Here is a 21,711-nt window from a genome sequence, read left to right on the forward strand (position 1 = left end):
ATTTCTATGAATGAACTTTGGGGTTGAAAAAGGATGAGACGTAGTAACTCTTATTCTTGAATGCCACGCAAAGCTCAATGCTAGTCGATAGAGTCATAGCGATGCATATCCCCTGAACTAGCTCAATGACCAATAGTCTTGTTTAAAGAGTAACTTATAGTATTGCTATGCATGTCTTTCTTTTCTTGCCTCCCAATTCATTCTGTGATTGAAGAGGCCCTTTATCAACTTTGCCCTAGACATTATAATCTCGCCAAATTTCTGCTGCAATGCTGGCGCCTGTATCCCAATTCAGCAGTAGAATCTTCACAGAGGTTTCTATATTCAATCATAGCCCTTATTACGATGTCTCATGTTTTTGGACACTGTCGAATGTTCAAAGCTAGTGAAGGCTTGAGACATTAATGTCCGTAAAGCCCACAGTTTTTCTAACAGTCCATCCACAAGGAGCTGTTTCGCTTCTTCTCCTCGCACTTGTCTTGACATATCACTAGACGGATTGGCGATAGTAATTGACTGCAGATTATCAAAGAAAACCTGGTTGGAGACAAACTAGAGATTGGACTTGTCTTGTGTAACTTTCTAATGCTGCCAACAACATGATCTCAGTATTGTGTATGGCTTTTAATGCACCATATCAACGCTTGGAAAGTCCACACATGTCAAGGATAGAATTTGGCCGTACGCGCTGGCCGCTATTATATAATTGCAACTGTAACAGCTTACACAAGAAAGAAACAAGAAACCAAGCCTCCATGGGGAAGCGCCAAGACGTGGGATAGTGTCATCATCCATTAGCCGTTGCAACTGAGATCTGCAAACGCCGATAGTCCATACTTGCCCATTTATAACAAGGCAGAAGGCAATACCAAGCTTCGAGCTTGGACGAATTCAGAACAGCGGCACAGCGGCTGGCAGCTCCGCAAATCGCCTGATTGGGGTTTTCGAACGTAATGAGCAAGCCGAGCCATGATTGGCTGGCGGGCCTCTGATAACGGACGGTACAGCGAATACCCGAGATATTCATGTGCAACCTTGTTAGTGCTCCGTAGTCAAACATGCCAACGTTGAGCAAAGCCGAGGATCTTGAGCTGGGACAAATACAAAGCATTGGGGAGGCGGGGACTGAAGGATCGGGGCTGGGGAAGTCGTGGCACTTGGTCCATGCTGTGCGCCACGAGATTTTCCCGGGTATGCGAATCTTGCAGTCGTTCTCACAATCGGCATGCGCACGTGAGGCATTACTTTGCTGCCATCGACTCAGTCTGGGGCTTCGCCTCTCCGGAAGGTCGGCAGGCGATGTCTTGCGTTCGTTGCCCTTTTTTGTTTGGCTTGAGTCAGCGGCGCTGTCAAGTTGATCCCAGGTTACTGGCACCCGGGCATCTTCTCAGCAGCGCCCGTGATACCCACCACGGCTTCTTTACGGTGACGGTGTAACAAGCACCTTGACGCGACTTCAGATGCCCTTGTCCGAGAATAGGCCAGCCAAGGCACCGAACAATCCCACGGCTCATCGCACCCGCACTTTGACAATTGCTATTCGCGACGCCACTTTACGAGAAGCCGCTGCTACTGGCCACTAGATGCTGTTAGTGTCAACGGCGGGCCTCCGAATCGGCCGGGACGCAGACGCCCTTCCTGACAGACGAGAATGCCGTAAGAAGCTCAGATGCCTATCTGCCCACTGTATCTGGCGAGGCTTGTCTTACCTGAGCTGCCTTGTGCAAAGGGCAAGGTTCAAGGGCGCTGCTCCCCCACTGCAAGGCCCCAACCAGGCCGGCGGCGCTCCCGCTCCGAAGAGTGGAAGTGGAAGAGTGGGCTTATCAGGCCTTACATGATGAAGTGACAACAAACAGGGCCATCGCCTTTGTCTGCCGCCACAGCTGAACAGAGCTGGGGTCTCAAACCTGATGCACGCGAGCAATATAAGCAGACATAGGAATGAGGACAGCGTCTTAGTAAGCTTCACTGACTCAATGTAATGCACTCCTTGCTTCTTGCACCAAGGAGAAGGAATGAAAGAAGAACTGTCTCATCTCTCTCGGGTTGTCGGCTCAATTGTTTCTCGCAGAGGACACGAGTGAGTTTGTCTCGGGCTGGCCAGGCCGAAAAATGGTCTTTTGGCGAGGGCAGAGAGACGCGCACATCAAAAGGAACGACTCGTAATATGGCTTGTCCCTCTGGATAATAAGGCCGGGTATATTCGGCCAATTTATCAGTCCTTATCAAGCGTGGGAAAAGGAAGGATCATAGAGAGACGCGAGGGAAAAAAAAAATCGTACGAAAAAGATCAGGGTTGGAAATTTGCTGCTTATCAGGCCCCGTTCCATCCCAGCGGAAAGCAAGAAGAAAAAAAAAGTTGTTTAGAAGCAAAAATCGATCGCCCCCTGCGTTCTGCGTGCGGCCTCACCGATACTCAGCTGATACTTGGCTCGCACAGCAAGATGCGGTGCACTTGCATGTTCTATTGTTGTCGCGGGTCTAGTACGAATACGGGATAGCGCTATCTCGAGCCCACTTCCACATGCGAAAAAGGTACGTACCGGGCGGTTTCAATGACCGTATCTTCCTTTTTGTCGTACGTATCTCGATTACAGCACCAAAGCGCGCCCACTCTGGCTGGGCCTTATCTCGAGGTACCTTGTATCGACGCAGCTTCTGCGCTGAGAATCCGCGTTCGTGGCGCTGCGCTCTTGCCCGATTCATTTGTTGCTGTTCCCAGGGCCTCGCCCGATTGCTCTTTCCCCCAAGACGGGTGATGTAATGCTTGGATGCTGAACTAAAGACAGGGAAGGAGAAGAACAGACAGAAAAAGAATTAGACCGTTGCCGGCCACGACAAGCCATCATCGTCAACACCCATTTCTTCCTCTCGCCTGTCTTATCTTTTGCCTTTTTGCTCCATGCCTCAGAGTTGCAGATTTGCGCCGCGCTTCGAACTAAGCCCTTAGCCCAAGATAACAACCGTGAGACGATACCTACAGTAATGTATGGGATCCACGTCCCACGCCCCTCCGATCATCGCACGCCCCAGTCAACTGCTCGGGTCTCCCAGAGTCTCTACGCGGGCGACGCACCCCTGGTGTCTTATCTCTGGCCTCAACGGGGCCTGTCTGGGGTAACTGGCCCCAGCATGCGCCAGGGCTGCTGCTGAGGGCAAAATGGGATGAGGCGTGGCGGTCCTGGCCATGGCGCCGGCGGTTTTGCTCGCGGCTTGTCGCCGGGCTGTCGAAATCGGGGACAGAATCGGCTGCTCCCTGCGAGATGGACGGCGATGCGAGTATATACAACTCAACTTAGCCTGTTCGTTATCTCCAAGCCTCTCCTCCGTCCTTCCTCCTATCTGCGTCTGCTCGGCTATCCTTTCCTCCTTCTCATCTTTCTTCCTCTCTCCTGCACGCCTTATCTCTCCAGTCGAGCCAGACGTTACCCTCAAGGGCATCTTACTTCTGCAACCTTATCAAATCACCTGCCGACGTGTTGGGCTCGCTGGACGTCGCCTTGCTTGTGCCGGCATCCGACCTTTCCTCACGCTTCTCGTCGAACCGTCTCATCTCCGCGTCTCAGCTTCCAGCAGCCTGGTCCCCGTGGCTGTCTTCTCCGACTTCGATTCGACAAACCCCCGGATTTCGCTTAGCCCATCATGTCCTACGCCCATCTCGGGGCCCCGACCGTGTTTAACGGAACAGGCTCCAATGGAGGCGATCCCAGTATGTCACGACCGTAGCCCTGACCTCGACCCCGTTCTCGTGTAGCACATACTTGTACAAGCTCCTTACCCCGATATGCAAGTCATATCGAGGCCGTCGATGGATGACCGGACGTGACTGACAAGCCCTTGCTTCAGGGACCGAAAATCTGAACCAATGGTATCAATCCGGAGACCAGGCCTTCATTCTGGTGGCCGCCTGTATGGTGCTTATCATGGTGCCTGGCGTTTCCTTTCTCTATTCGGGTCTCGCTCGCAGAAAATCCGCCCTCTCCATGCTCTGGGTCACGATGATGTCCTTTAGTGTCATCGTCTTTCAATGGTACTTTTGGGGTTACTCTCTAGCCTTCAGCGCGACCTCCAAAAATGGATACATCGGCAACCTCAACCACTTTGGGCTTCAGAGAGTCCTGGCCACACCCTCTATTGGATCCCCCCTCGTCCCCGCCCTCCTCTACTCGTTCTACCAGATGATGTTCTGCGCCGTTACCGCCTGCCTGACAGTTGGAGCCGTCGCCGAGCGTGGCCGCGTCGTCCCGAGCATGGTCTTCTGCTTCTTCTGGGCCACTCTAGTCTACTGCCCCATGGCTTACTGGGTATGGAACCCCAACGGCTGGGCTTTCAAGAATGGAGTCCTCGATTATGCTGGCGGTGTCCCTGTCGAGATCGGTTCCGGTGTCTCGGCTCTCGCTTATTCCTGGGTCCTTGGCCGCCGAAACGAAAAGATGATGATGAACTTTCGACCCCACAACATCTCTCTCATCACCCTCGGCACCGTTCTTCTCTGGTTTGGATGGCTGGGATTCAACGGCGGATCTGCCTTCGGAGCCAACCTTCGAGCCGTCATGGCTTGCTGGAACTCATGCCTCACGGCCATGTTTGCGGCCATGACTTGGTGTCTCCTTGATTTCCGTCTTGCCAAGAAGTGGTCCATGGTCGGCTGGTGTTCCGGAACCATCTCCGGTCTTGTTGCTGCCACTCCTGCATCTGGCTTCATTACTCCCTGGGCTAGCATCATCCTGGGTGTTGTTGCTGGTATCTGCTGCAACTTTAGCACCAAGAGTAAGTCATTCTCGGCATGGCTATTGACAAGTCAGAAATGCTAACATGTTCACAGTCAAGTTTCTCATCCGCATCGACGACTCTCTCGACGTTTTCGCTGAGCACGGTATCGGTGGCATGGTTGGCCTCATCTTCAATGCCTTCTTCGCCAGCGGTAGCATCATTGGCCTCGACGGAGTCAACAGTGGCGCCATTGGTGGCTTTCTCGACCACAACTACAAGCTCATTGGATGGCAGATTGCTGCCATCGTTACCGCTTCCGCCTATGCCTTTGTCATGTCCGCCGTCATCGCCAAAATCATCGATCTCATTCCTGGTCTCAAGCTGCGCGCCTCTGAGGAAGCCGAACTTCTCGGCATGGACGACGACCAGCACGGCGAATTCTCATACGATTATGTCGAAGTTCGACGTGACTTTTTGGCCTGGAGCCCCCACCGCGACGAGCCTGCCCACGAAAGCACAATCTTGATTGAGCCTACGCACGGTATTCAGGAGCACGCGAATATGGCTCGCTCTGCCAGCCTGGCCGAGACTCATATGGAGGAGCCAAAAGCCGTATCCTTGTCTGACGCTGGAAGAGACCGTTCGGGTAGCACCGAGGGCACCGAAGGCAGCCAAAGTAACGAGAAGCGTGACTAGAGTTGCGTGTCTCTATGCTTTGCCCTCTCTTTTCTTTTTACATATTGGGGGTTATACAAAAGCCTTTTCTTGTTTCTTGTAACATTATTCGCGTCGGCATTTTTAGTTCGGGCGACACTGTAATTTTCTGACGTTATATACACTTGTTTTGGGTATCATGAATCAGCGGGCGTTTTGGAGCGTTAGCCCCGTAGGATAGACGGGTCGGAATGGGTTATATAGAGCGCGAGCAATTTTGGAGATACCATTCGTGCGGAAGACTATGAAAGAATAAACTTTATATTATACTACACCAATTATTTACCGTTGTGATGAGCTGCTTTTGTTTGACTGAATAAATGCATCTTTGATGAGATTGCAGTCTCATATGTAGATAGATGTATTGATATCTACTTGAGCTGTCGACTACATTTGAGTATTCAGAATTATAAAGTGTTGATTGATATCTTTGTACTTGACTGACGTTTTGGTACAGTGTCTTATGCATAGCAAAAGATTCTTACTCTTGTCTACCTATGATGAGCTCTTCTTTGACTGGGCATCTCCTACTGGGACGAAACTGTAGAGTCTATTAGTCAAATGGATGTATTGTTGTCTATTAGAGCTTTCGGATTACGTTTCAGTCCTCACAGTGTAAATTGCAACATGTTGACATCTCTATATTTGGCCCAACATTTCGATATGGTTCTTAAGAACGAAAGAGTACTACAATAATGCTAATCAGCTGCTTAAATCGTTGCACAAGCAAACGCGTAGAAATGGATGAATAAAAGGCCAAGTTCTGATATCAAGATGTCTGAATAACTATACAACGATACGTATGGATAGATGATGAATGAGCCATGTGAAAAGTCCAAATTCCTACATCGTTTCTTTAACACATAAGAGTTTCATTCATTATTTCCCAAAAAAAATCCAATCAAAGCTATAGTCGTCCATAATCAATGCCCTAGCGCCGCATATTCCGCCCTTGTGATAAGATATCCATCGATCTTGTATTACAAATTCATGCATCGTACTTCTAGGTACAATCCTTTCAATCCTCATAAAACAAAGACATGTCCTTTTAAAAGATGGGAGCACCGTCAGTAATCTTCCCATACGGCTCCTTAAGATAATCCCCATAACAGGCATGGTCGAAATTGGCCTTTGCCGTCATTCCCTCCTGGATCTTGATAAACGTGTCAAACTCGCACCAGCCGTCCTTGCGACTGGCATCGCACTCGGGGAAGCTCAGGCCCAGGGGAATGGTTCGCTGGTTGAGCACAAAGTGGACGTATTTCTGCTCTTCGCCGCGCAGATAACCGTCGCGATTTGGCGAGACAGGCTTGGGCGTCTTGATGATTTCAATGTCGAGACGGGCGCCAAAGGGGGTGATGTGGGCGACGGTGAAGTTGTGAGGCCCGGGATAGCGATCGGCTGGGAGCTCCTCTGCGAATTGGCGGAGGCCGAATGCAGTGAGGATGGAAACAATGTTTGTATCATGGGAGAAGTCAAAGTAGAGACTTTGGTTCAGTGGGAAAGTCTCGGTGTTGTTGTCCAGGGTGACGTTGATTTGTGAACCTGAATAACCGAGAGTGTGGTTCTGCAGACGAGCGAGGACTTCTTGCTGGTAGCCAATACCAGTTGCTCTCTGTAGAATAGGATTTCGTATTAGCGTGCTGATATATCATGGATGGAGTTGAGATTCGCTGGTTTTTATACGTACCCCGACAGGACTGTGGAAAGCATTGCCACCTGAGAACCACACATCAATTGAATAGCCAAATCCTTGCCACTCTTCGTAAGTGAACAGATCGCAAAACGTGCTGAAGCCGTATGCAACCGTCTCGTAGGGACACATGGTCTGAGCATTGTATACGTCATTAGTAGTCCATTCAAATCCCTCTGTCATCCCCTGGAAGCGTTTAAGAGCTATTCAGCGTCAGTAGCCGTATTATCTTTGAGTTGAGAATAAAAACAGATATAATGAAGGCATACCATCTTGGAGATAGGTATCAATCCACTTTTGCCTGGCTTCGTTGGCAGCCGTCTTGGAGAAAGCATTGGAGCAGCTGAGAGCACCCGCAAGGGAGTTGTTGAAGCCGCTAGCCTCGATGATGACTTCAATAGTTGCGTTGTTTGTCCTGCCCATTGTAAGTCATGACCGTCAAGAGAGACAGAGAGAGAGTTGGAGTAACGCCCTCACCATTCCAACCCAAAGAATCCAGCCATCCAGTTCTCCGCTGACTTGAGCATACGATCCTGGGTCTATAATATGCATACTTAGTATATGGTGGCAAATTGCTGTTTGAAAGGAAAAAAAAGCTTACCGTTGTGCGGACAATAATCTTGCTATTCGGGTTATACAGACTGCCATACATGTAGCTATGAAGGACTCCTATACAGATGGATGGTCAGTTTCCTCACAGGATATAGAAATGACATTAGAGCAGAGGCTCAATGCTTACCCGAGTTGTACAGCTCTTCACGCCCCTTTGGCACCAGAATCTCAGACCCAAGTTGATACTCCCATCCTTTGAGGAAGCTCAACGGCCCTTTCGGATTAAACTGGTCAGAGGCACTGGCAATGCGCTTGCCAAAGTCAACAACGCCGACGCCAGAAGTAGGGTAGCGTGCTCCGTGACGGGACAGCATCTGAACCTGGACAATCTCAGCTCCTGCGGGCAGCGGGTACTCGTCGACGCCAAAGCCCGGAGAAGGAAAGTACGGAGACAAATAACCCATCATCTTGAAGATGGTGTCGTTGCCGGGCTTCATGCCCTTGACGGGAATGGCCGTCTGCAGCGGCTCATTGGGCACAAACGTCGCCGTAGGATCAAAGGTCCTCGTCTGGGCCAGGAATGCGGCGTTGCCGGTGGCCGTTGGCCCGGGCCACAGATTCGGCGACGTCTGGAAATACTGGGGCACTTTGCTGGGGCGGCACGGGCACGAGTCGGATCCGCGGCCGGGGAAGAGGTACGGCAGCGACAGATACAGATTGGAGGCCAGGAGCACGACCAGAGCCACGACGAGGGCGATGATGGTCGTGCGGTAGCGGCGATCAGCGCGCGACCGGCGCGGCGGGAGGTACGTCGCGGACAAGACAGCCTCCTCCTCGATAGCTTCTTGCGACTCGTCCTGGTGGATGGGCTGGTAGCCCGACGAGCTACCCGTCCGGGGCTTGCCGGCCTGTGACGCTGTCGGCTTCGCCATGACGATGGCTTGATTGCTCGCTTTGCTTGCTTGCGTGCTTGCTTGCTCGATCGATCGGTTTCGGCGACGCCTACCCTGGTCTCGGTGGGCAAACAAGAGTGAAGCCCGAGTCACGCCCAAGACAGGGCCACGTAAACCAGCCACTCAAAAGAAGCTCCGGTAATAGAGCCAAAGCCAACGCAAAAGAAAGAAGGAAAAAAAACAAGATGACAGGATCGCCACACGCGGTAAGCCGGGCCTTCAGCTCCTGAAGTGCGGCTGATAAGCTGATACTCAGCGCTCCCGCAAAAACTCTCTTTTCTGTGATGTATCCGTCCTTTTTTTTGTGTGTCTCGGGTGACGCCCTCCCGCCCTTGTCTCAATGCCAGTTCAATTACGTAGCAGTTATCTCGCGTATGTGCGTCCCAGTCCGACGGCGCGGTAACGATGCGCGCGATGCGATTTCGATTCGGTTCGATTCGATGCGACACACGATTTCGGATTGGGCAAACTCGGTCGGTGTTGGCGGCAACCCCTTTTGGCATCAGCGAGCAAGCAACATAGACACACCCCTGGCTACCGGCTCCGATTCATGGGCCGAGCCTGGTCGTGCTTTATGCGAGGGAGGAAAAGAGGAGGCGGGGGAAAAAGCAAAAAAAGGAAAAAAGAAAGGAAACCTCAACAGCGTTGAATGAATGATGAGTAGGGAAGCGGTTAGACTGCAGCGAGATGAAGCTTCAATGTAAGGATGAAGCTGCCACAGCTGAAGACATGCGCGCCCCACCCAAGGCAAGGAGACAGAAGCCAAGGTTCGAAAACGGAGCCCTGAATGGCTGCTGTCACCAACGCCCTAGCGCTGTAATTCCGGCGGTCCCCCCCGTGACTGCTAGCGCCTGTAGCTGATGGCCGGCAAGGCTATCGAGGCCTGGCTTGAGCCGCTAAAGTCACGGGGAAGCCATCCGCCGTTTTGGGGCTGCAGGGCCGTACTGTTTACCTCCAAGGTAATGCTGTTGGTTATGGAGCGAATGCATCAGGTCGAAACATTGACGCTCTTTTCCAGTCCATCATGGATCGGTCCGTCTTTTTTTTTTTTAAATTAATATTCGTTTCTTTTTTTCCTTTTGCCTTTTGCTTTTTCGTAAACGCTCAGGAAGGATCACGATGACCCCATGGCTAGATACTCATTCATGCCAGCTGCTCTGCATTATTTCCCAGCCTTCAATTTACTCTCTTACATGCGTAGCTGCTCGTATACTCGCCGATATCAACGTTCCGTATAAAACAGTGTGGTTATGACACCACTTGGACAGAAATTCCACCTACTGCCGATACTCGATATCGCATCCCGATCTCCAGCGTCCAACTATCCAGCCGCCATCGGATCACCAGCCGTCCATCTGATCTCCCCTCCTTATCTATCTTGCTGGGGAAATCATGCATGTCTCGTCCCGTTCGGCGATCCTCACATCCGGGAGCCTGTCACAATCGTGCTTTAGGCGATCTTTGTGTGGCAAAAAAAAAAAAGAGGCAGTTGAATCTGTGACCTGTCATAAAACGCGGGACGTGTTAGATGGCAGTACCGCCGTCAAAAGCACTCTATTACCTGTACCAAAAAAAGCAATAGTAGCAACATTGTATCCAGCTCCCTGCAAGGGTAAGTAAGAAAAGAGAGCGAGAACCGGAAAGGAAAAAAGCAAAGAAGAAAAAAATGCGTGTCAAGGAGAATAGAGAAAAGAGAAATCAGGCGCTGAGCGCGGATTGTTGCCTACTACCTACCCAAGTATGTACTTACCCATAGCTTGGATCCCCCTTGTCATGACGCAAATAAGTATCTCTCCCCAGCCTAGCCTAGGTATACCCAAAAATACACACCCTATGCAAATCTCTTGTCATACCATTTCTCGTTCTCTCTGCTCTTTTTTTTCTTTTTCTTTCCGTCTTTTCTTTTGTCCCAAATTCTTATACCCTGTAAAATACCCACTCCGCTGGTCTCAGCTAAGCCCCCCCAGTCCACCGACATACCCATGTCGACTCTTCCAAGACATACTTGTAAAAACGCCTTTATGGGCTAGTAGTGGTCCCATTGGCAATGCCATGCTCATAGTGTCTGCAGCTTCTTTCCTTTTTGTCTCCTCCCTACTTGCTTGGCGCCGTTGTGGCCGCTGCCGCGTTTAATCTCCTTTACCGCCGTGTAACCCAAGCACTCATGTTTCTACACGTATCAGCCGCTCAAGACACGCAGCAAGACCCGCCAATAACGAGTGCTGTTTGTGCTCCTCTATACCCCGTCACTAGTCTCGTGATCCATACATCGTTTCTGACAGGGTTTGTGTATCCAATGGCTTGGATCACTGCTGGATCAGGTGGGCTCCACTTTCGACTACATCCATGGCACCAAACAAGTGCTTGCCATCTTCCCCATAACGGACTGAAATTATCAATGCCCTGGCAAACAAAATTTAGTGTAGAGTCTGAACTGCTGCCTTCTGTTTCATCTTGGCGTCGCTGACCAAAGCTCATGTTAAAGGTGCAGCCTCATATCGACGTTGGCAGTCACCAGCACCCTCTATGCGAAGTCTTGTAATCTCAAAATGTGCATTCTGGTCAATCTATCTAGTCTATATCGAATCTATAATAAGCGCGAAAGTGGTGGGAGGATAGTCCATCCCGTCTATAATGCTGCCAACAAAAGAAATGAAGAAACAAAAAGAAAAATGCAGGGAGCTTTTGTGTAGATCCTCGCAGATCCCCCAGTCTATCGTCTTTTTCTTTGCCTGCCGTAAGACGCCATCAAGGTCAAAATTTCAAAACGTCACTTGCCAATGTAGGGAGGTTTCTCTGGATCAGTAGCGCTCTCGCCTAGAGGTACCAGCCACCCTTTTCAATCATGCCAATCACAAGGGATCGCCCGGCTGTAGGATCGGAGGGCCTGTTCCAATCGGGCGACGCTGGCTTACCAGCCTAGTTGGGCTGGGATCGTAGAGGAAAGTACCCAGTGGGCATGGGCTCAAGGTGCCACACCTGAGTTCCCGCGGGGCCAAAAGCCTTGTTCCACTCGAGCTGAAGGTCAGCAGGGATTTTCCATCCCATCTCGTCATCACGGAGTCTCATGCGCACAAGGTGTCTGCGCTGATCGGCCTCTGCGCCGTTGACAAAGCCCGCGCGGCGGTGGAGGACAGCCAGGTTGTTGATGAAGTGCATGTCACCTGCCTTGGTGCTGAACTCAAACTTGGTTGCCTCTGCAATGTCCTGGATTGCATCCAGGGCCTCGATTTGGTTGGCGGTGAGGGTGGGTAGGTGGGCAGGTCTGGCGTGGGCTGCACTTCCCATGAGAGCAGCTCGACCGAAGTTGGTGATCAGTCGGCCATCTTCGTAGAAGAAGACAGGTCGGCATTGGAACTTGGGGCTGTAGAAGCGTTAGCCTCTGTCTTGTGAAGTCGCATCTTGGAGTTCAAGTCACTTACAATGCAAATGGCCAGTCAGATCGAGCCAAAGTTCGAATCAGGTCGGGGCGAGTGGCGGAGAGCACGTTGTAAACGGTGTAGGTTGAGGCGATGATGCACTTGCCTCCGGACTTGGCGGCATTCCTGGTGAGCCAGCTCACGATGTCTCCAGCCTCCTCATTGTGGAAAGTCTACAAATTTGAGCCAGTGAGTCACATGGTGCTAGAAACGCATTTCAGATAACTTACAATGGGGGAGGTTGAGTGGCGATGGTGCTCAGCCTTCTCCTTCGACGAGTTATCGGCAACGATGTGGACTGGGAGCTTGTGAGTCTACTGAACAACATGGAGACAGCCAGAACTTTCTTACCCAGCATGTTACCCTTCTTGTCCTGGCGGCCACAGCGGTTCGCGATGTAGGCCTGGACGCCGAGATAGATGGTGGTCAAGTCTTCGACAGAGTACTTCTTGGAGTCGAGTCCTCGAAGAACGGCAAATCCCTTGCCTTGGTGAAGATCGTCACGCATGCGGCCGAGCACGTTGGGGCCAACAGTGGGGAGCGGGAAGGTGTCAGGAGTGACGAGATCGCCGTCCAATTCAAGAGCTGTATGTCGTTAGCAGAGCTGGGGAGAGCAGGTGCTTGCCAATGGCAGACGACTCACCTTTGAAGTGCTGGAGAGCAGCCTCAATCTCCTCAATCTCGTTCTCGCTCAAATGGTGGATATAGTCAGATTGGCGAGCCAATTGCTGACCAGTCCATGCCAAAGGCGAGTCCAGGGCAGAGGGGAAGCCATTGGGCAGGCTGGACATCTCAGCGGGAGGATCAGGCAGCTTGAAGTCCTGGTGAGAAGCGAGGAGCTTCGAGTCGGTGATGGGGCCGGCCATGGAGTACGCCATTGTAGAGGACTGTAGTATGGCTTTCTGGCTGTTGGAGATGGGCTTGACGCTGGATTGGAGTGGCAAGATGGTGGAAATCAAAAGACTGAGAGAACGAGAGTGCACAAGTGTCATGGATCTGATTTGCTGAGCGAAGGCGATGCAAAGGTAGAAACGGAGCAAGAAGTGGAAGATGGTTGGGAAAAAGTAGAAGACTTGAGGAGATTGTGCTGCCCTTTTAAGTCGAGGAAGGAGCAGTTGATGAGCCACCTAGTGTATACCATAGACCGCTACTTGTGTCTCAAGTTCTGAAAAGCAAGCAACAAAACAAGCGTACCTTCCCAATAGCTTCAATCACTTCTCACCGCAAAAAAAAGCAAATCAGCGGAAGCTATCCGTGATGATTGCCTACCTATGTGGTGGGACCATTCTCCCTACTGACGGCATCTTGACTAGCATCATGCCGGCGGAAGCGAAAAACGGGAGCGAGCATAAGGCCCTGGTCATGCTTTTCTCGAGATGGTTTAGGTCAGAGACAAGCTTTCTTTTCCTTTTATCAAAAAAAAGAAAGGAAAACAAAAAAAGGAAAGAAGGCAGTGGCCCATGTCATAGGCAGGCAATAGCCCATGACAATGTCTCACTCACTAGTAGCTCAGTAGCTTCAGCTTCATATCCAAGCTTCAAAGGCAGAAAAAAAAAAAAAAAAAGAAAAAAAAAGAAAAAAAAAGAAACGAAAAATGACACACCGCCGGCTCGCTTGTTTGCGTTTGTCTTTGCACTGAGTAAGTGCCGAAATGCGTCTTGCCGCGACGGGATGGCAAGAGCCCCTACATATAAGTAATTACCTAGATATAGTTTATATGAGTCAAGAAGTTCACCGCTTTCCTCGGGTAGTGACATCCCGTGCCACCACTCCGTACCAATTTTGTAATGATCTATTGGCAAAGGCTGGCGAGAGAAGGCTCGATAAATACGATGATATTAGACTAGAGTGCGTCCTTCTACCAATGAAATACTGCTATAGCTGCTGGAGAAGCAATCACAACACTGCGTTTAATGCCATTGCTCGTAATCATAATTCATAGTCAACGCAGCCTGCAAGCCATCTGTGCATCAGATCCATCAGATCACGATACATCTCGCGCTAATTCCTGCCATACAGGGGGTATACTGCCAAAACGGTAGATAACTTGCTAACACTCCATTGACTGGACCCAATCACTGCCTTTGGGGACCTGCATGATGTTCTGCAGCCAGGCTTTCTAGTACCACCATCATCTCACCGCTTCAACAGGTGCCACTTGACTAGGTACTAGGAAGAATGACCCGGATGACCCAAACTCTCTCTCTTTTCCTCCTTGCCTTTCTCTATTCCTTTTGGGGTATTAAGGTGCTAAACAAACGAAACGTAAATCTCAGAGCAGAGCTACACATTAGTAGTGCTTGGCTGCCACTTCTCGTCAAAGAGCTGGCTGACGAAAAAGTAGTCGTCCTCGTATACTTCATTAGACCGAGCTTGCTTCCACTCTTGTTCTATAAAGTGTTAGCATAGGCTCAGAAATTTGGGTTTCTGATGTAGGGTATGATGAGGGCCGGAGAATCGGGTACTTACGGTGTCTCTGGACGAATCCCCTAGTCGCACGGACAAACAGAATCTTTTCCTCATCTAGTTGCGCTAGTGCTCGCAAATCTTTGTCTTCACACTCCTCGGAAAAGGGGATTCTCCCCTTGTTGCAGTAATGAAAGTGCGCGAGAATGACGTTTGCTCCTGCATCGCCGTCACCGAATCTCAACCGTTAGCCACCGCGTCTGTGCAATACGGAGTGGGGGGGGGGAGGGGGGACTTACCCATATGGTATTCTCGTACCTTTTCCTCTCTGGCAAACCGACGCTGTGGAAAAGCATTATGTCAATGTCTGGGGTGCATATATTGGGAGTATCTTTTAGGGGAAACTCACATTCATGCCATGCTTGATGGCGTAGCTGGCATCATGCTTTGTGATGAGTGCGATATTATGAAGCAGAATAAACGACACCAGATAAGTCACTAGCCAACTAGTTGGTTTGTTCCTGAGCATCACCTTTTGGAGATTATCCAAAAGCTCGTGCCTAAGTTTGTTTTGGATATGATGTATCAGGATCATGTCCATCTGTGCACCCATTACGGGAGGCAGTGGAATTTTTCCGTGATCGGGGCTTGACTCATCAAGGATATTTGCTGGCATGTCTAGCGTTTCTTTTCCGACAATAAATGCGGATGTAGTTGACAGGCGGATGGCTACCCACAGTCGAAGCGTCCAATTGAGTAGCCCGAATGCCTCTGACGTTCTTTCCTCTTTTTGCCACATATGGTAGGCCAAGAGGTAGGTCTGGTACAATAGATCATCCTCCTTGCCAAGCATGGATGTAAAAATGCCTTTCATAGACGATCGGATATAGGTGGTGTACGCTGATGTGCCGGCCTCCACATCCACAAGTGCATACGGCGGGATAAGAGCCGACTTCTTGGTGCCTCGATAGGCCCATGTCCGCTCTAGCTTGTCGCCTTCCTGGGGAACAAACCTGCGAACCTGAAGTGGGAGCCGCTCTTTTGAATAATGCACGGAAACGTAGACAGTTCTAATCTCGGACGATGCCCATAGCTGGATGGGGTCAGAGGTGCCTTTGGTCCATCTCTGGGTCCACTCATATCCTGGAACTTGGCCCGTTTTATAAAGTGCCATATCGGTGATCTTGTATCGGACACATGGCAAGCGTGCGGCCTTTGTATTCTCCACCTTTTTGCAGGGCAAGCAACACCCACCTGGAACATCAAACTCGCACTGCAAAGCTGCGTCAGTCTACTTCGGGTATATTGAGCCCTGTTGTATAGAGCGGTACGGATACGACGTTTTACGCTTATGGGAGCTTGCTACTTACTCGTATGCGCTGCATCCTGCACCTGAGGCAGGAACCCATGCGTCTTGTTTGGGCGGTCTGTTCTCGGAGAGCTTGGTCTCTAAAGGGACCCCTCTTACCACTTCGCTGCTGGTTATCAGCGGCGAGGTTCTGCTTCTGGGCCACGGCATTGGCTCTCTCTTCAACGATTGCTGGCTGAGTCGTTGGTCGAGCTGAGTTCTGTCCCGACGGAACATTATAATTGTACACATTGGAAGACGTCGGTTCCATGTCCACCAATAGAGGACGGCCAGGTCGCAAATCAGGTGCCGGACCATGCCGCAATGGTGAGCTGCCCCCAATTCCCCGAGTCCCGCCAATTGGAATTTCATCCGCTGGCGGCACAGCAATCATTGCCCGACTCATTGACAGTTCATACGGCTCTGAAGAAACAAATTGACTGGGGCCATTATGATGCGAGTCAAGTTGGTTATGCTGCTGCTCGTGACTTGTGCTGGCAAGTTGATTGGTATACGCAGAATGGGGCAGCTCCTGCAGCAAGGCGTCGCCGAAGGCAGGGTACATTTGGAGAGCCAAAGGGTCGAAATTGAGCAGCTCACTTGAAAGCATTGATTGCTGTGAAGACTGTCCGTTATCAGGCGCAATAAAATGTAAACAACTCAAGCCCAGTAGATTGTCAGGGATGGGTTCTTGTTGCAACAGCTGCCCAATTTGAGGCGTAATGTCCAGCAGTGGGTTCAGACTGAGCAGATCAGTCGAAAGGGATGCCTGTTGTGACAGTCCGCTACTACTGGGTGCAATGAAAGAGCTCAAGACAAACTCATCACTGGGCAGTTGTGCCTGTTGTGGTGACTCGCCATGATCGGGTACAGTGGGCATATGCGGCAATACTTCCATAACAGGCTGCTGAGGCGGCTCACACACCACAGCCACTGGGGGCGGGAGAGCTTCATACCCTATTGCTCATATCGTTAGTCTTCTACCGTAGTGCTAGAATGGAGCTACAAAGTAGCGGTAAGGAAGCTTGCATACCGGCGGGCTGCTGCTGCCACCCGAAGGCACAGCAGTTGGTAATAGAGTCTGTCACACAGGCCAGAGGAGAGCTTAGTGATTGTACATTGGAAATGGCGGGTGCCCACCGTGGCGTAATTGACACCGAATCATGATCCCCTATAGGCAGCTTCTCCTGGTTGCCTATGCTAGATGACGAAGACTCATCTGCTAAAGGCATCGAGTTGAAACCTATTAATCGTCGACGTTTCTGTGGGTTCTCTTCAAGGCCAGAAAAGTAAACGGGGTTATGATCAGGAGAATATCCTGACGTATAACCGGCGTTTTCAAGGGAATAGCAATTAGGAGCTATTGTTGACTGACCCTGAGGATCGAAATTCAAGGGATGTCCCGCAAATCCCGTACCAACAGTTGTATTTGGAGGCACCACAGATGGCGAGGGGACTGCCACCTCAAAAGTGCCCAGGGACACAACTCGCTTCCTACGTGGCCCCTGTTCAATGATTAACTTGACTGTATTGTTGCAACTGAGACGGGAAAAGAAAACAAAAGATGTGCTAAAGAAGATGGGGTGATGTTGTACGGGAAGAGGGTGTATAAACGGAATTCAGCAGCTGATGAGCGAGCATAAAAACAAAAAAAGGCTCTATGAGAGACACAATCTCAAACGGTAGACAGCGGGAAAGGGCCAAATATATGTCCATGCAGGCTTCCGCCGTGGGGTGAAGAAAATCGCTTACCATGATGCCTGTAGATAACTGAGGGGCGTGTCAGACAGATACAGCGTGGTAGTAGGGACAGAATCCAATGTATTCGCACGTGGAAACCCAAGTATCAGCTGTGCTCTAGAGACAAGCAGTATCAACAAGGTACAAAAGTTGTGCACTAAAACGCCGGATGAAGTTGAGTGACGCCAGGGGAGGGGTGAACAAGTCCGGTGGCACCGACTCGAGCGTTGGCTCTCGCTATGTGAATCGATAGGTGGAGCGGAGGGCTAGGCGGCCGGGCAGGAGCGGGAGCACAATGAGCTGCAAATCTCCAAGGCGAGGGTTTGACACCGGTGAAGGCAGTAGGCTGGCGGCTAGAGGGCGAGAGGCCAGAGACGAAGGGGGCATGTAAGTAAGGAGTCCAACTAGCGTTGGGTTGGCCCAGTCCAATGACGGTGCTGATCTGCGAAGTGCAACGGCCTGGTTAGACTCGTCCAGGAGGCGGAAGGGTCTCGTGCTTGCCGCCACTCTAGTAGCCGATGATGAATGTGTTGCCGGTCGTGCTGTTGCTGTTGCTGTGCCGTACTGTGCTGTGCTGTGCTGTGCTGTGCTCTGGTGCCGCCGCTGTTATGCCGGCTCAGTCCTCGCTGCCTACTGTAGGGCTCGCTCCTCGTCAAACGCAGGGATACGGGTAGCGCGGATTGGAATCTGGGGCGTGTTGCTGCCGAAGTGCATAGTAGGTCAGCGCCTACACAGTCCAAGTGGCTGGCTCCGAGGGCTAGACGACGATGGCGGTTCCAGGAGGAGAGGAGAAGCGAACTCGGTGAAGAAGCAAAGGCCATGCCGGGTCTAAATCGCATGTATTTGAATGGGACTGAGGGGTACCGCACACAGCCAGCCAGGGTGTGGTCCAGTATCCGTAGTTGGGATGCGTGCCCAATTAATTTCTCATGCTCTTATTGAGCAGAGCCAGATGGACGCGGGCTTCCCCATTGGGCTGGCATCCCATTGAAAGTATTTGCGGGCCAGACTGTTTTGCGCAGTCCACAGCTCTGGCGACGAGCGAAAGGAGCATAACGCAATGCGCCAGAGACTTCATCACAGACATGGCCAGCGTGATGTGAGAGTTGGGCATATACGGCACGAGAATTAGCTCAGGTCATCCGAGACGGCGGCCGCCTTCAGGCCAGGACGGCAAGCCTCTGTTGCGAGCCCAACCGAGCTGACAATCATAGCATGCAGCACGGGCAAGTAGGTACTATTCGGGGTAGAATGGACCTTGAGTCTCCAGCTCAACTGCGGATAGGCCAATAGGAACCGGCTTATCTTCAAAGCTATTATGGTGCCACAGATACCTGTAGAATGCAGCTTACACGCGGTTCGCTCATTTCGCTCATTTCCATGCAGGCGGGGTCACATGTGTTGCAACCTGCACCTTAAAAAGCGCAGAAACAATTCAAGCCCCAGATGGCCGTCTTGGACAAGCGGATCCGAGGCTGTTCTGTGGCTTTTCTAAAGCAAATCGAAGGAGCCTCACCCCATATGGAAGAGTTGAGTGATTGAACGGTATACTTGGCTTCCTAGGCAGGGATGTCGATAATGGGCAAGACGAAGCACACGTCAGCGAGTTGACGGACTTTTGTCCGCCGCCGGCTTTGTTCCTGGTACGAATATAATCGTATCAGGCTCGAGAGCCGCCGAATCAAAGAACCAGCTTCAGTGCTACCACACGCAGAAACTCTCAATGGACGAACCGCTTGAAGTGGGGACCGGTGAAGAGGTGCATGCTGCTTGGAAATCCCAGCTCGCACTGCTATCTGGGTTGTTATTCCTAGTAAAAACTCGGATGGAGACTTTCGCAGCCACAGGGATCTGATCTATCCGGCTCGGTAGCGCAGCTCAGTGACCAGGGTGCCGGGGCACCTTGAAAGCTGTACTGTAGGAACTTGATGGAGAGCGGCCGAAGTAGCGCAGTCTTGGTTGTAAACACAGGTTGGCCAAGCCACGGGGCGTATGGATATGAATGCTGGGTCCAGCTGCGGCGTGGCGCATCAGAAGGACGAGGACGAAATCAAGGTCGAAATCAAGGTCGAGGTCAAGGTCGAGGTCAAGGTCGAGGTCAAGGTCGAGTGTGCGGCCGTTCATTGTGTTTTCGCGTGGCTAATCGTCACTCGAGACATTCCCGCTCCCCCACGCCACGGCGGTAATTGTGTCGCAGTCGCTGCAGCTCGCGCAAATTGCGCATTGCACAGCATGCAGCTAGAGCGCTGCTCGCAATCATCAGATCAGTCCTCTTTCGACGGTGCCTCTCTGATGCTGACCAAATAGGGGGCATTCGGCGTCGTACAATGCGGTGTCGATGCTGCTGTAGGTACACACATAGTCATCCCCACGGGGTTGGCCAGTTGACGTCCCATACTGTGCCTACTAGACTCGCCTTTGGTACTAAGCCAAGGTTGAAAGCTGTCGACTTAAGGTAGGGCGTAAATAGCGGCGGGTCAGATCCCCGTGCCCACTATGGAGCAGTGTGATTAGCAGTGAAAATGCCCCATATTTCTCCGCCTGTGGCCAGAGGCTTTGGCCCGACCTTGTCTTGGATGGGAAGGCAGCGTTCCGTGCCTTCTACAACACCAGGCCCAGCCAACTGCTCTTGCCCAGCGACTGCCACTCAACTGATGCAACTTGCAATGATAGCAGACGGCTAAACGGCCTTTGCAGAGCCTCCGGTGAGCAAGTGCTGCGGAGAATCTGGCTCCTTCTGTCGCTTCACAGCTCCCCCCCGCTGCGGCTGCTGCTGCTGCTGCTGCAGTTGCGGCTGCTCGGACAAGTGGAGTTCAACTGCTCAGGGCCCATCTGCGCGTCAACGTCATGGCAAGCATGTGCCTCGTCCATGCTCCGTACATGCACTCTTCCTCCAGGTTTCACTCTGCTGTGTCGACGCAAATGTCTCAGGGAGACGCATATTACGAAAATGCAGCTGTCAGAAGAACCGCTCGTATTACTGCAAGCGAGCTATCAACGGTAGCGTCTGCTCCGTATTCCTCTTCTTATCGTGAGCGACCCCGAGGCTAACCTCTTCATCCAGCTGACACCTACTGCTTGAGCAAGGCTACACAACGTCAGATAATTTCGCCATTTACCTATTGCAAGACGCGCCGGCCAATTCTCTCCACAGGTGCAGTGTGCATGTGCGGGCCGACTCGACTTGCGATAGTCCACCGCAAGCCGTGGCGGTATGGAAAGGATAGGCCACGACTCGAAGCGGCCATGGGAAGACAGGGAGTGCGGCTTGAGAGACTCGCAGCCAACAACGGAGGTTGTCCGCCAAGATATCCATGCGCACCCGGTTGCATGCAAAGGCAGCTTTGCCGTACAAGAGTGCCACGGCCCCAAGTCGTTTCTGTCTTCCATCCCGAATGGTGTCCTGCAACCTGCGTCGACCGGTGAGCTTAGGTAGGGGCGCCACAAGGCCGCTAGCTATGCGAGACAGCTTAGACTCTGGCGGGGGCTAGGAAATTATCCAGCTCGATGGTGTCAGTGTGTCAGTATGTCCCTCGGATTCCTCGCGGCTTATGCTATTCAGATGGATAAAATTCTCTGCGACCAGGCTGCAAGGTACCGCTGGCCCCCTCACCAAGTCACGGCGAGGACGCTGATACTTTCAGTTTAGCTCAGAGACTTGCGTCTTATTCTGGCATCTGGTCGAGGAGTCAGTTATCAACTTCCGAGGGCGACTTGTGATCGGCTGCTATCTTATGGGCGTGTATGTGCGTGTGTTCGTATAAAATGCATTTCGGCGAACGCCTACGTCAGTCAACTTCAACATGCCGCTTTCATAACTTGGAGCCGTGAGTGCTGCGGCATGCCAAGGACCCCAACACCAGCCATTATACAGATGCATCATTCATCCTAAAGCTGTCGACTGCTTGGGCCCTGTCATAATTGCTCAACTGCTAGCATAACTAGTTCTTACAGCAGGCGTGTAAGTGGGCGAGAGATAGTATGATTATGACGTGCCAGCAATCCAAGCTACGTTACGCTACGCCGCTGGAATACAAGCAACAAGCCGCTTTCTGAGCTTCTTGCCGCTAATAGACTCCATGGGTCGTGCATATAATTCTACCAGATGAGAGCGTGTCGTGAGCTCCGCTCCGCTTTCTGCTGCATCTTTATGGAGTATCTCTGGTCAGCTCA

At 51.5% G+C, this 21,711-nt stretch overlaps 8 protein-coding genes across 8 annotated transcripts; 4 read left to right on the forward strand and 4 right to left on the reverse strand.

Moving 5' to 3' along the window:
• Positions 1–1,058: 1,058 nt before the first annotated feature.
• Positions 1,059–1,358, forward strand: TrAtP1_000819 (uncharacterized protein; the record flags this gene model as incomplete). The annotated part of the gene is made up of 1 exon (XM_066110729.1): positions 1,059–1,358. The coding sequence occupies one exon, from the start codon at positions 1,059–1,061 to the stop codon at positions 1,356–1,358; it is 300 nt and encodes a 99-aa protein (XP_065966802.1).
• Positions 1,359–2,815: 1,457 nt separating this feature from the next.
• On the forward strand, positions 2,816–5,740 carry TrAtP1_000820 (uncharacterized protein). The gene is made up of 3 exons (XM_014090806.2): positions 2,816–3,709; positions 3,847–4,770; positions 4,826–5,740. The coding sequence occupies exons 1-3, from the start codon at positions 3,643–3,645 to the stop codon at positions 5,407–5,409; spliced, it is 1,575 nt and encodes a 524-aa protein (XP_013946281.2). The 5' UTR covers positions 2,816–3,642; the 3' UTR covers positions 5,410–5,740.
• A 443-nt stretch (positions 5,741–6,183) lies between these two features.
• Positions 6,184–9,392, reverse strand: TrAtP1_000821 (uncharacterized protein). Its single transcript, XM_014090807.2, has 6 exons — positions 7,860–9,392; positions 7,722–7,789; positions 7,598–7,659; positions 7,390–7,535; positions 7,118–7,323; positions 6,184–7,042 (listed from the first exon to the last, which is right to left on the reverse strand). The coding sequence occupies exons 1-6, from the start codon at positions 8,602–8,604 to the stop codon at positions 6,476–6,478; spliced, it is 1,794 nt and encodes a 597-aa protein (XP_013946282.1). The 5' UTR covers positions 8,605–9,392; the 3' UTR covers positions 6,184–6,475.
• A 93-nt stretch (positions 9,393–9,485) lies between these two features.
• On the forward strand, positions 9,486–11,167 carry TrAtP1_000822 (uncharacterized protein; the record flags this gene model as incomplete). The annotated part of the gene is made up of 2 exons (XM_066110730.1): positions 9,486–9,584; positions 11,111–11,167. The coding sequence occupies 2 exons, from the start codon at positions 9,486–9,488 to the stop codon at positions 11,165–11,167; spliced, it is 156 nt and encodes a 51-aa protein (XP_065966803.1).
• On the reverse strand, positions 11,166–13,182 carry TrAtP1_000823 (uncharacterized protein). Its single transcript, XM_014090808.2, has 5 exons — positions 12,688–13,182; positions 12,396–12,629; positions 12,275–12,342; positions 12,048–12,217; positions 11,166–11,989 (listed from the first exon to the last, which is right to left on the reverse strand). Exons 1-5 carry the CDS (start codon positions 13,034–13,036, stop codon positions 11,545–11,547), a joined length of 1,266 nt encoding a protein of 421 aa, XP_013946283.2. The 5' UTR covers positions 13,037–13,182; the 3' UTR covers positions 11,166–11,544.
• A 131-nt stretch (positions 13,183–13,313) lies between these two features.
• On the reverse strand, positions 13,314–13,801 carry TrAtP1_000824 (uncharacterized protein; the record flags this gene model as incomplete). Its single annotated transcript, XM_066110731.1, has 2 exons — positions 13,314–13,409; positions 13,733–13,801. The coding sequence occupies 2 exons, from the start codon at positions 13,799–13,801 to the stop codon at positions 13,314–13,316; spliced, it is 165 nt and encodes a 54-aa protein (XP_065966804.1).
• Positions 13,802–13,894: 93 nt separating this feature from the next.
• Positions 13,895–18,937, reverse strand: TrAtP1_000825 (uncharacterized protein). Its single transcript, XM_066110732.1, has 7 exons — positions 17,551–18,937; positions 16,832–17,303; positions 15,821–16,755; positions 14,860–15,723; positions 14,750–14,792; positions 14,514–14,669; positions 13,895–14,434 (listed from the first exon to the last, which is right to left on the reverse strand). Exons 1-7 carry the CDS (start codon positions 17,551–17,553, stop codon positions 14,328–14,330), a joined length of 2,580 nt encoding a protein of 859 aa, XP_065966805.1. The 5' UTR covers positions 17,554–18,937; the 3' UTR covers positions 13,895–14,327.
• TrAtP1_000826 (uncharacterized protein) lies at positions 18,937–19,845 on the forward strand (the record flags this gene model as incomplete). Its single annotated transcript, XM_066110733.1, has 1 exon — positions 18,937–19,845. Exon 1 carries the CDS (start codon positions 19,531–19,533, stop codon positions 19,843–19,845), a length of 315 nt encoding a protein of 104 aa, XP_065966806.1. The 5' UTR covers positions 18,937–19,530.
• Positions 19,846–21,711: the final 1,866 nt, after the last annotated feature.

The sequence above is a fragment of the Trichoderma atroviride genome, chromosome 1 (assembly GCF_020647795.1).
Source record: "Trichoderma atroviride chromosome 1, complete sequence".
NCBI classification, from domain to species: domain Eukaryota; kingdom Fungi; phylum Ascomycota; class Sordariomycetes; order Hypocreales; family Hypocreaceae; genus Trichoderma; species Trichoderma atroviride.

What these genes read in the sequence shown, in the direction of transcription:
- TrAtP1_000820 (XM_014090806.2), top strand. Translation starts at nt 3,643, where the DNA reads ATGTCCTACGCCCATCTCGGGGCCCCGACCGTGTTTAACGGAACAGGC. An exon ending in CTCCAATGGAGGCGATCCCA is followed by an intron (nt 3,710 to 3,846) that starts GTATGTCACGAC and finishes CCCTTGCTTCAG; the next exon opens with GGACCGAAAATCTGAACCAA. An exon ending in CTGCAACTTTAGCACCAAGA is followed by an intron (nt 4,771 to 4,825) that starts GTAAGTCATTCT and finishes ACATGTTCACAG; the next exon opens with TCAAGTTTCTCATCCGCATC.
- TrAtP1_000823 (XM_014090808.2), bottom strand. Translation starts at nt 13,036, where the DNA reads ATGACACTTGTGCACTCTCGTTCTCTCAGTCTTTTGATTTCCACCATC. An exon ending in CAAGAAGGGTAACATGCTGG is followed by an intron (nt 12,343 to 12,395) that starts GTAAGAAAGTTC and finishes ACAAGCTCCCAG; the next exon opens with TCCACATCGTTGCCGATAAC. An exon ending in GCCACTCAACCTCCCCCATT is followed by an intron (nt 12,218 to 12,274) that starts GTAAGTTATCTG and finishes TCAAATTTGTAG; the next exon opens with ACTTTCCACAATGAGGAGGC.
- TrAtP1_000825 (XM_066110732.1), bottom strand. An exon ending in GTGGCAGCAGCAGCCCGCCG is followed by an intron (nt 16,756 to 16,831) that starts GTATGCAAGCTT and finishes TATGAGCAATAG; the next exon opens with GGTATGAAGCTCTCCCGCCC. An exon ending in GCAGGATGCAGCGCATACGA is followed by an intron (nt 15,724 to 15,820) that starts GTAAGTAGCAAG and finishes GCAGCTTTGCAG; the next exon opens with TGCGAGTTTGATGTTCCAGG.
- TrAtP1_000821 (XM_014090807.2), bottom strand. Translation starts at nt 8,604, where the DNA reads ATGGCGAAGCCGACAGCGTCACAGGCCGGCAAGCCCCGGACGGGTAGC. An exon ending in GGATTCTTTGGGTTGGAATG is followed by an intron (nt 7,536 to 7,597) that starts GTGAGGGCGTTA and finishes TACAATGGGCAG; the next exon opens with GACAAACAACGCAACTATTG. An exon ending in CTTTCCACAGTCCTGTCGGG is followed by an intron (nt 7,043 to 7,117) that starts GTACGTATAAAA and finishes CCTATTCTACAG; the next exon opens with AGAGCAACTGGTATTGGCTA.